The following is a 12,295-nucleotide window of genomic DNA, read 5'->3' as shown; positions in this document are numbered from 1 at the left end:
TTTAAATCTGCTGAATAACAAAGATCAAATATGGTCTGAACCATAATCCACTGAAGTGTGAGAATTCTGTTTCTCTCAACCTGGGATAAATCCCTGAGGGTCCAAAAGCCATCCTGACTCTTGTTTGCACCAGATTCCCTACTTAAGACAAATAAAATCCCTGTCACATAGCTACCAAATCTCAGATCCTTATAAAACCCAAATAAACACCTGCAACCAAGAAGACAATGTTGTAGCTACTAGACCAAAAGGTTCTCAAACATTTTGGCCTCAGAATTGTCTTATATTCTTAAAAGTATAAAAAATCCGAAAGGAGTTCAATTTGCATGGAATATACATAGCATGTACATATTTACACAAATGCTTGCTTACAAACACACACTCCCTACTCACTATGTTATAAATTAAAACAGGAAACTGCAAGACACACACACATGACATTAGCTGGCAGAGTGCTGACGTCACCTCATGTAGGCTGTGCAGAACTCTGAGGTTCGCTGCAGGACAAGAGGGATGGGGAGGGAGAGAATGACTCAACACTACTGTGACAGCAATCTCACCCTCTCAACTCATTGAAGACCTGAGGGATGCTCAGGGTGCCTGACTCACTCAACACTACTAGGGAAGCAATTTCACCCTCTCAACTCCTTGAAGGCCCCAGGGATGCTCAGGGTACTTGACTCACACCCTGAGAATGGCTGTGCTAGATGCCTGTTCACATTTGGGTACTACACTATACAACAGGAACAATAAACCTCACCAGCATTTTGGAGTCTGGAGGACAGGGCAGGAATCTGGACCCAGGGTTTGTAGAGCATGCTTAAAGAAATGATTTGTCACTTAGGTTTCTGCCTCACAGCTTCAGATCTAGTGTTACTACCTGGTCTGGGACAGCAGGGCCAGGCCCCATGGACACATTTCCTCTGGCCATTAGTGTGATGTCATGTTCCATCAGGAGAAGGCACCAGAAGCTAGCATGGCAGAAAGGAAGCCTCGCTGGTCCTGGTGTGCCTCTTTGACTTCTTGGTCCTATAGTAGTCGACAAGTGGGCAGCAGGTGTGAGTGGCGGTCCTGAGGAGCCTCCCTCAGCTTGTGGGGATGCCCAGCTGAAGCTCAACCCAGGGGTGCGTCCAGGCAGGTTCCACTGAAGCCCTGGCCAGTTTTTCAGTCAGTTCAGTATCAATGCCTGGCAGCTTCCTGTTGAATGCTGATGTCACCTTAGTCTGGACATCTCAGCATGCTTCATTAATCAGTTAGGCCACAGCCCTAACTCTCCTCAAATTCAGTCTCAAACCCAGCTAGGGATTGAGCCTCTCCCATTCACCCCTGCAGTCTTTTCTTTGACAGTAGGATGAATGAATGAATGAATGAATGAATGAATGAATGGTTTTAGCAGAACTAGTCTGGCAGATGGCAGGCATTCACTCACAGTTAGTTACGCTTTCCCTTGAAAGCCTCAGCTTATTAACAAGTCGGAGCGTTTTTTCCGAGCCCTTATTAGTGGTGGCAAGGTGATACATTTTAAATGTAACATGCTGCCCTGAGTGTCCAGCGGCAGTGACATCTCAGGCTTCCTGTGCCTGCCCATCTGCTCTTTGAGACCCGGTCTCACCATGGAGCCAAAGCTGGTCTCACACTTGTGATACTCCTGCCTCAGCCACTTGACTGCTAGGATTATGCTCCTTACTCACCATGTCCACCTCTATAAGAAGAACCCGTGCCACAGAATGGAAAATGCCTCACAGACTAATGAAACTGAAAACGTGGAACTTTGGCCCTGTTAATTCCGCAAGGCAACAAACAGCTCCGTTTCCTCTTCTGAACAGGAAAATGGCTAGCTGCTCCAGTTAAGTGGAAACATGCCTCGCCTCGGCACTGTGTGGAATCTGGACTTTCACTTGGGGAGTGTATACAGCTTGTTCACCCCACAGGCATTTCCACATTCCTTACCTATATATATCCAAAGAATCACTGGAGATGATGTCCATAAAGAGCTAACTTGCCCCTGTAAAGTCTTTGATGGGGAAGTTTTAGAGAGTGATGAAAGCCAAGGAGGGTGATATGGAATACAGATGGAGGCCCAGGATGAGTCATGGTTCTTCGACTCTCACAGTCACTTTCCCCTGTTCAAGGCGGAATCTGGGTACCCAATTCTGCTTCAACCAAAGGCACCTCCACTTAAATGGTGTATTGGTACTGCCATTCCAGGGCAGGGCTGAAGAGAACTTTGCCTTCTCTTCACTTGCTCTGGAGAAGGGTAGTCCTAGCCTTAGGCACTCCTGCTGGGGCAGACAGACTGGAGGGCAGCAGCAGAGCCCTGAACACAGGTGAACTGCATATGATTTTAATCCTAGAAAGGCTGTGTTTAAAAACATTAGGGCAGGTAAGAGGCAGAACAGAGCCTTAGGGCACACAGAGAGAAAACAGTGCTTTAAAAACAGCTCAGCTTTCTGTCTTTCTCTGAGTCTATGACTTGGATCTAGCTCCTTTACATAATCCCAGGTTGGAGAACTAAGAGAGCAGACTAGACCAACAAGGTCAGTGCAAAGGGCACAGGCTTCAGATACAGTGACCCAGCTCACTGCCATCTCTGCCATATGCAGCTTTGTGATTTAGCCAAATTACCAATTACCAATCTGAGTTTCATTTTTGTTACTTTTGTAAGATGAGGATAAAAGCAGATTCCTCACAGGCTGTCAGGAGAAACTGTGGGGGACTCGAGTAATGCTCTTAGCACAGTCCTCACTCCTAGAACATGAGTGACATCAGGCAACATGACACAAGAGCACTGTGGCACTGTCATCTTCACAGAAGGAGCTTGTGAAGCCCAGTGAACTGATTCTCTGCTTATAACTGGCAGGTCAGGCAGATGGATGGGGGACTGACCATACTGAAGCAGCTGGACAGTGTCAGAGCAAGAAATCCCCAGGTCTAGTCCATGGCTGAGCCCACACACAGTCCTCTTTCCTATTCCTTTAAAGTCTAAATAGAACAGCATGCCCGTGGATGTAGTGGCTAGTCTTGTGACTAGAGCAGGCAGAATAGAAATATCACTTTCTATTAATATGATGTAACTGGAAGAGCATGACTTATGGGGAAAAACCCCGAATTTATGAAAAACAATGAGCGGAGCCAGGTGCCCTGGGAAGTCCACAGAATGAGCTCTACTACAGCCCAAAGAAGAGCGAGAACCCAGTGTCATGGGTTCTGTAATTATATGCATGGGTTTTGCCAACACTAAGCGTCAAGAGAGGTAGAAGCACAGGGAATGCCTCTGCAACATGGCCAAGGTATGCAGGGTTAGCTGTGGCGGAAGCTAACCCTGACTGGCCACTGCAGAGGGCTCTTTTGTATAGCGGTTCCCCAAGACCTGCCATCCCCAGTCCTACACCTGAGCTCAGTTAAGGAAGCATACTGTCCCTCTTCCCTGCTGCCCCTTCTGAGCAAGCTGTCCTGACATCCACAGCTAGACCCACCAAGGGCTGTAACAGTCACAGTATGAACTAGGAGCTGCTCCTGGTGTTAACTCAAAACTGAAACCGTTTAAGACTAACGACTGAGTTTCTGAGAATTATATTGGAATTTTGATGGGAACTGTATTGAATCTGTAGATGGAGTTTGGTAGTGTGGTGGCCCCTACAGGTTTCAATGTTTGAACTCTTGGTCCCCAGTTGGTAGACCTGTTTGGGAAGGATTAGGAAGCCTTGTGTTGGTAGACCTGTTTGGGAAGGATTGGGAAGCCTTGTGTCACTCAGGCTAGGCTGTGAGGTTTCAAAAGCCCACACCATTCTGGTTGCCTCCTTTCTGCCACAGTTGTCTCAACATGTAAGCTCTCAGCCTGCTTGCCTGCTGCCATGCTCCTGCCATTATAATCATGGATTCTATTACCCTCTGAAACCATGAGCCCCAAATTAAATGGTTCATTTGAGAAGTTGCCTCGGTCATGGTGTCTCTTCATAGCAATAAAAAAGTAACTAAGACAAAGAGGATGGCCATTTTCACAATATTAATCTATGAGTGTGGGAGATCTTTCTTTCTTCTGGTGTCTCCTTCAAATTCTTTCTTCAATGCCTTAAAGTTTTTATTTTACGTGTTTTCCACTTGCTTGGTTAGTTATCTCGGATATTTTCGAGCTGGCGTCTATCTAGAAGCTTCACCCCTACTGACTGGTGTCCATGGTGCTGGAAGGTACTCTGCACACTAGGAGAAAGGTAATCATCAACATCACCCAGCACAAACCCTGCAACCCCAAACTGTAACCTGCCTGCAAGATATACTGGCCCAGCAGTGGCACAAATGTTACAGGAGTAACCACCCACTTTTTAATTGGGTTTAAAGTCCACTCCATGAGGTTGAATCCACACCAGAAACTGCTTAGGTGGCTAAGAACCTTAGAATAGATAAGTCATAGGCCTGGGCGGGAACCACACACTATTGTTCTGCTAAAGGAACATAGCAATAAAATGGCTCCAAATGACATAATGCATTACTGATAGATCAGTGCTCATTCAACCCTCATCAGAGAAGCTTCTTCTTGTAGCAGATAGTAACTAATGCAGAGACCGACAGCTGGACAATGTGCAGAGTGAGAGACTTTGGAGCATGCAATCCCTAGTGGGATGTCTTCATCAAAGCCCTTCCCTGAAGGCTCAGGGATCTATGTGGAAGAGGAGGCAGAAAGACTGAAAGGGTGCCTGTGCCACTCGAAGGAAGCAAGGGCAATGAAGAGCTGTGGCAGAAGTTTGAGGTGAGGTTTTTCAATGGCTTCTATGGGAACCAGATACTCTGTATCACTGTGATCTTTTCTATCCTGTCTGTGCTGTGGTATACACGGACAGGAGACCTTTCATGACTCTGAGCCTTTGCAATACTCTTCCAGCTCCTAGAAAACTCCTGCTTATACTTCGAGAACCTTCCCTTGTGAAATCTTCCCTGTACTGTTTAGACTTAGACATTTCTCCCAATGTACTCATCCCATGCCCAGGTCTTTGTGATGGTGATCTAGACTGAAATGGCAATAATGGGTGCAGAGATGTGCACATGGTAAAGATATATTTGTTGGAATTCTGAATTTGCTTATATCAGCAGGTGGGTCTGTTCTTCAGGAGACTGACTACACTGATGACTCACAAAAGCTCCTGTGGGCAGAGCCTCACAAGCAATCATTTTGTCCAACCCTTGGGGTTGTGTGTGAACTTGGGATTTACTGCTGTTTGTTCCTACCTCGGATAAGCTTCTTTTCTGTCTTTCTGAGCAGGGACCGGAGGTGATGCATGACTCCCAGGAAAGTTCTTTCTGATACAAGACTGATGCACATATGCACTCAGAGAGACTGTGGCAGCATGCACAGGTTCACACCAGATAGGATTCCAGTTCTGAGACATGGGCTCCCATTCCTAAGCAAGAAACTATCTGCGATAGATAACCACTGGCAAAGGAAAAACTGATTTTCTCCAATGGAGTCCCACTGGGTCTATCAACCGTACTCAGGGCAGGCCCCATGCCCAGGAGTAGCTGCCCAAGACAAAATGAACTTAATGGTATTTTTGTAGATATTTTGTCTCATTTTATTTTGTTTGGGTATCTTTTGTCTTAACTGACTTTTGCTTTTTTTTTTTTTAAATTTTGACTTCTGCTTTTGTGAGTTTGTATGTTACTGTTATTTATTTTTTTTTGTTTTACAGAAAGAAAATATAAATTTGGATGGGTAGGGAGGTGGTGAGGATATGGGAAGAACTGGGAAAGAGAAAAATATGATCAAAACATACTATACAAAATCTTTTTTTTTTTCCCAGAAAAAGATTATCAAACAAACAAGGCCCCTACAGGTTGGCTTACACCTGGTCAAAGTATGTATGACTAGGTAAACATCCTCTACATCCATCAAGTTTAGAGCCCAAGAGCTGGGGAAGTGGATGATAGTGGCGTTTTTCTTTTGATACACTTCAAAACCGATGTGACAAAAACTCACTAGAAATTTCTATTGCCTAGCCTACATATTTACTTAAACTTTAAACCCAGCAATTTAGACTTAACTGTAACCCAAAGTTGAAAGTATTTGGTTGGGTTGGAAAAAAAAAAAAAACTGGGAAGGAGTAGATTGCTGCCTTCACTAATCCACTCAGCAGCAGACATGCTAACCACAATATTTATCTTAGCAAACGTAGAGAAAGCGAAAAACCTCACTTTCACCTCTAATATTCAAAGCATTCTGCTTGTCTGCTTCTTCTTCGTCTTTTAACATATGGATGAAAAGTCTGATGCCTGCAGTGACACGAAGACCACAGCTGACAGCCCACTTAGCAACTGAACAAACACCCCAGAGTAGATTAGACGCCGCCATGTTCTCCCCAAACAACCACAGAGGCAAGGCTGGAGCCCTGACTTAAGCTACCCGCAAAAAACCAGCCAGCCCAGCTGACACACGCCACAACCTAGGCCTCATTAGGCTCTTTCCTCCTTAGAGCCAGAGTATTAAAACAACTGAACTACATTCATGTTTATAATATTAACCACTATATTTTAGTAAGGTCTACCAAAATTAACAGTGCTGCTCCACTCCAAATCAGGGCTTTGCTCTGCCTTTCATCTCCCCGGGCAGAACCTGGGAACACACAGCCTCTCCTTTCATACCTGTCCCCAGAGAGTGACTCAGACCCACAGCTCATCAAAGTGGCTACCAGGAGAGGCCTCTTTGGCAGGCTTTATGTTCTATTTTGTTTTTGACTGACAATGACACCCGTGTGTGCTTATGGGACATGCAGTGATAGGTCAATACATTTTTGGCCAATGGAAAGATCCAGTGATCGGCATCTCTATCACCCGCCAGGAGAGCCTGTACTTGGCCTTGTGGATGGGACTGAGAATGGGGCTGGATGGGCCCCTCTGAGCTGCCTTAGAGACAGAAGTGAATTCATGTGCACGAGTACAGAATGAAAGGGTCTCTTCCTTCTTAAAGCAGGTATATCCTCTGTATGTGAAGGGGCAGTTAGCGATGCAGGACCTGGACCTCCCGTTCATATCTTTGGGAAAAGGCAGCTACAACTCACAAAGCCAGGAGTCCAAGAGATGCTCTCTCTAATTCCTGCCCTCCATGAATCTTTTAAAATTTCTTTTATGGTTTCCTTCCATAGTTACGCATGTCCATCCATCTTATATTATGCCACCATCTACTTCTCCTTTATTCCCTTCCTTCTCTATCATCATCACCCCCACCACCAGCATCACTATTGTCACCATCTTCTTCACCATCACTGAGGATGGGATTTTTAGGTGTGCTCCACCATACCCAGCTTTCATTTCTTATTAAGAATCAGCCAATCAAAGAGAAATTTTGAAAACTGGTCACAATTAAAATATTAATTAATTTAAAAATATTAATATTAAAATAACAAGAAAAACCTAGCATAAATATCTTGCTAATAAAAAATGCAGCTATGCTTGGGGGTATAACATAATGGGGCTTTTTTTATTTAGAAAAGCTATTTACTGGGCCTGGGAGATGGCTCAGCAAGTAAAGGCCCCTTTGAACAACATACCCACTTGAGTTTGAACCCAGGAGCTCATGTGCAAAATGGTATGTGAGCTGGTGGGATGGTCAGTCAGGGAAGGTGCTTGCCACCTAGCCTGATCATTCAAGCTTGATCTTCCAGACTCATAGGCAGAAGGACACAGTCTTTCCAGTTGTGCTCTGACTTCCACACACATGCCATGATACGCATGCACACATGCGGACATGTGAACACACACACACACACACACACACACAAGGTTTCCTCAGACCTCTACATCTGTGCTGTGGCACACATGCACCGGCATAAACATAACTCATCTTAACACACACAATGAATAAATTGTGGCTCCTCTAATCTAAAAAGAGAGCATGTGAACTCTTACAGAGAATAAACACGTGTCAGGAGACACTAGAGAATTTCTCCAGCAAATTCTGATTGCCTCCCAGAGAGAGGAATAAGGCTGTTTCCCATCCTGGGCTCTAGATCTACCACTGGTGGCTTACAGGGTTGGCCGTCCTGACTTCAGTGTAACCAGTTAAAGGAGACCAGCCATCAAAAGCACAGATACTACTGTCAGGCAATAAACTAGACCTTATCGGTGACAGCGGTGCACATTACAAACTTCAAACCCATTCCTTGCTCTAATCCATCAGAAACTTCCTGGCTTTAATAGGCTCTAAATGGAAGGAGCTTTGAAGTCCTGGGATTAGGGTCAGTAATAGACAGGCTGAATGAGAAGCTAAATGCAGGTGGGACGAACTCTTGTGTGTCCCGAATTAAAAACAAATCCAATTCATCAAACGGGCCTCAACCCTAGCTGCTGCAGCAGATGACAGGGCAGGCCGAGGCAGGGACAAAGTGATGGAGCAACCAGCCAACTCCTGTACGAATCCATTTTAGGTTGCAAGGCTACAGGAGCTAGAGAGCCGACTTCCTAATCAGAACAGGGACTGTCTTTTTTGTTTTGTTTTGTTTTCTTGAAGGAGGGCTCAATATCAGAAGGGAGATAAGGGAGCAGAAAACTAATGCCCTTTAAACTGAGTTTTCATGTAAACAAATCGGCTGGGATGGCAGAAGGAAGCTGAGACCTGTTTTCCCAAGGCAGATAGCCTTTGATCCCCTTGACTCTTAAGCTCTCAAACACTTGTGGCTCCGAGTATGCCAGGGTTCAGAGTTCACTAGGCCACCCTAGAATATTACTGGTGAGACGTCTCTGAACAGCAGGGTCACGCTGCCTTAGACTGGCAGTATCATTGGCAGAGGATGGAAGCATGTGTCTACCCCAAGTCAATGCAACTACGGCTGCATTTACTTGCAGCCCCAAACGGGCCTCCTCCGAGAACTGCCCCTCTTCGTTCTTACCTTCCGGGGGATTTTTATTCTGATTATTCCAGACCACCAGGAGCTTGGACAGACTGGGCACCTTGGACACCTCGGTGATGACACGGAAGAGGCTCTCCACACGGTCGTAGGTGAGGACGATGGCGGTGAAGCCTTGTGACTGTGGTGGGATCAGCGGGAGGAAGAGAGGGTTGCTGACACTAGCCCACTTCTGCAAGAGGACAGGAGGTTATGGTCAGGGAAGGAGCTGCAGCAGGTTGGCGGCTTCGCGCAACATCAGTGAGAGCCGAGCCACTGTTCCAAGTGTCCGCTCCTCACCATCTGATAGCAGTGGAAAGGGCCCAGAACACCTGAGCTGAGAAGACAGTCCCTCATGGCCGGTTTAAAACACAAATCTACCTCCATCTCATCCTCAAACCACTTAGGTGACAGCTGATGACTAAAAGGATGTGACTCCATAATGGCAGAGAGATGGAAGAAAAGCTGAGAGGTCTGGAGAGGGCAGGGGTGGTATCCACACCTGCTAGGAGGAGCCTGTGAGGGGAATCCTAGAGCTCAGGAATCAAACTCTGTGTATGGGGTGGGGGAGAGTCTGCCATTACAGGGCTGGTTAAAAAGCTACGTCAGGAAGTCAGACCCCAGTTCACAAACCCTTCCTGTCTTCCACTTGGCCAATTTGATTCTCTGTGGAAATGGGAGCTCCAGACAGGAACACAGGCACAGGAGGCAAACTCACTACTCTACTCCCAGCCATGTGGCTGTCTTGGCACCTCCAGCTCCCAGGGAAGCCCACAGGCAGTACTGAGGTCCACAAAGACCTTCTGATCAGCTTTTAGTGTCTCCTTCTTAATCACGAACAGATTCTAGAATCACAGACAGTTCAAGAGTATCTTTAGCAGAAGTGGCACAAACCAAAGGAACAGATGAAGTTCAAAGCACACAGACAATGGACACACAGAACCAAGTTAAAACAACTAACAATATTGCCAGAGTTGATATTTTAAATATCTATCAAAGATTGGAAAAGACTCTTGAATGTTAAAAACCTTAAGTGTGTGTGTGTGTGTGTGTGTGTGTGTTTTAAGAGTGAGGTTTGCAAACTATAAGACAGTAAAATGTTCCAAGCTGGTGAAGAAAAAAGAGAGAGAGAGAGAGAGAGAGGAAAATAGGACAGAAACGAAGAAACAAAACAACAACAAAAGGCAGCCCCGGGGGTAGGGAGTGGGAAGAACGAACCCACAGAACATGAACAAACGAATCTATCAAAGAAATGAAGCATGGTTGCAGTACATGATGGGACAGCAAAAGCTTCAGACTGCAAGGGACCAAGAAAGAACAAACACAGGAGCATTTAAAATAGAGAAATAAACAAAACAGAAAGATAAAACAATGAAACAAGCCATCATTTGCACAAGTGGAACCAGGGTTACTCTCAGCAAAGGTGAATCTGGGTTGTGAACATGAATTTTGCTGATCAAGTCTCCAAATCTCTCTGTAAGTTAGAAATTTGGTCAAAATAAAGTTCTGAAAGTAAGAGAAAAAAAGTAATTAAAAATTAAATTTTTTACCTACTGTTAGAATGTTAAATAATTTAAATATAACAACATAAGTGAAAATTCTGTGCTAATGACAGATAGGAAACTATTATTCAAATGACCTTACATGTTTTAAGAGCCTCCTTGGAATAGAATTCATGTTTCTGCAACCCACCTATTTCAAGAATACAGCAGGGCCTGGGAAAATGGCTCAGTACATAAAAGTGTTTGTTGAGCAAGACAAAGACATCACTAGAACCTAAGTAAAAAAAGCTGGGTATAGCCATAGGCACCTATAACCCCAGTGCTGTGGGAAATTGAGACTGAAGGATTCCTAGGGCTTCCTAGCTACCCAGGATACTTCAAAAGTAGAGCCCAGGCTCAGTGAGACACCCTGTCTCCATGCAATAAGATAGAGTGGATCTGAAGACCTATAGTTAATGTCCTCCACTGGCTTCTGTATATGAAAATAGGCAAGTGAAACCCGGTCCTCCCTCCCAATCTTGCATGCACACATATACACTATACATATACAGAATTCAATGGTTCTGATATGCTACATTATTTTTTACAAAATGTGATAAAATATATGTACCATTTCGAATCTAACTGTCTTGTAAGTATACAATCAGTGTCATTAACTAGGCCCACAATTGTACGTTAGCAAGTCAACAGCCCAGAACAGCAGTTTCCATGAGGAGCAGAATGTGAAAAGTCCCATCTGTCATCCTGGCTGCCTCGCACTTCCCTATAGCCCTTTAGTCTCTGGATTCCCGTGGTACCCTATCAATCTCATCTATGCCACTGATGGACACCCATCACCACACATGTGATAACAGCTGTCTGCCAGATGTGAAAGCACAGGCTAGGAAATGTACACAAACACATGGAGTACACATGGGATGGGAACTCAGGGAGTCTGAGTGGGATTCCTGCAGCCCTAATGTGACCAGGATATTAAAGCCTATGTGGCCAGAGGTGGCCATCGTTAGAAGGTACAGCTGAGATAGCCATGACATCACCCTGACCCTGAGCTGTAGTCTGAGGACAGTGGCTGGATTTTAGTGTCAATACCCTAGAATCTTGCTTTCTTCCTAGGAACCCTTTGTGTTTTCTGCTTCAAAACTCATTCTTCATTTTGTCCTGACTTGTATGGAGCCAAAAAGTCTGCAAGTGACCTTATTTATTCTTAAGTCACAAATACTCCTCCAGGACTGTCCAGGTGCTCTCTGCCATCGCCATCCAGACCTACATGCCCAGAAATTATATGCCTTACAGTCCACTTGGAAAAACAGTATTTGAAATGAAGAAACATATAAGACTACCTAATGTGTGGAACTAGGCAAGACTGGATGAACAACCCTAAGTGCCATGCTGGGGTTTCACATGCATTAGCTCCTTTGAAACTTAACCCCCAAGACAAGGCTATTCTGATCACAGGTGATGGAAGTTTAGGGCTAGAGACCACAAATTGTGTACAAGGAGATCTAACCCGAGAGTGATGGAATCCAAACAGCTCAGGCAGTTCTACTCTGGAACACCAGCCCCTCCCATGTTCTATAAACACACTCAGCTGGGTGGGACTTCAGAGAGTAGAGCTGAAGGGAATTCCAGCATTTGATATATCTACCTCTTCACTAAAACAAAAGTCCTAGCGAGTCTTGATCTTTATGATCAATTCTGGGCCAATAAGCAAGACTCTACCCTCAAGAACTGTAACTGCAGAAAGTATATACAAAAGCACACCACACATACAACCCTGAGGCAAAGTGGGCACATAAATTTGCAAAGGTAAATATCCCACAGACAAAGAAGGAAAAACGATTAAAACAACAAAACAAGGTCTGTGCTGTGGGAGGAGGGGGGAGAATGCCAATGTACTTGGATGGCTGTGCAGCATGGGCA

At 45.0% G+C, this 12,295-nt stretch overlaps 1 protein-coding gene across 3 annotated transcripts in view; it reads right to left on the bottom strand.

Annotated features, from left to right (window-relative positions):
• The window catches only part of Ext2 (exostosin glycosyltransferase 2), a 141,748-nt gene that overhangs the window by 40,263 nt on the left and 89,190 nt on the right, over positions 1-12,295 (bottom strand). For all 3 annotated transcript variants that reach the window (XM_060372049.1, XM_060372048.1, XM_060372050.1), the window contains one exon: positions 8,877-9,066. In XM_060372049.1, coding sequence (XP_060228032.1) covers positions 8,877-9,066 — 190 coding nt within the window. The remainder of the gene's footprint in view (positions 1-8,876; positions 9,067-12,295) is intronic.

This window comes from Meriones unguiculatus, chromosome 18 (assembly GCF_030254825.1).
Source record: "Meriones unguiculatus strain TT.TT164.6M chromosome 18, Bangor_MerUng_6.1, whole genome shotgun sequence".
NCBI classification, from domain to species: Eukaryota; Metazoa; Chordata; class Mammalia; order Rodentia; family Muridae; genus Meriones; species Meriones unguiculatus.
The sequence above is the reverse complement of the archived record's forward strand: the minus strand, read 5'-3'. Positions and strand labels throughout refer to the sequence as shown.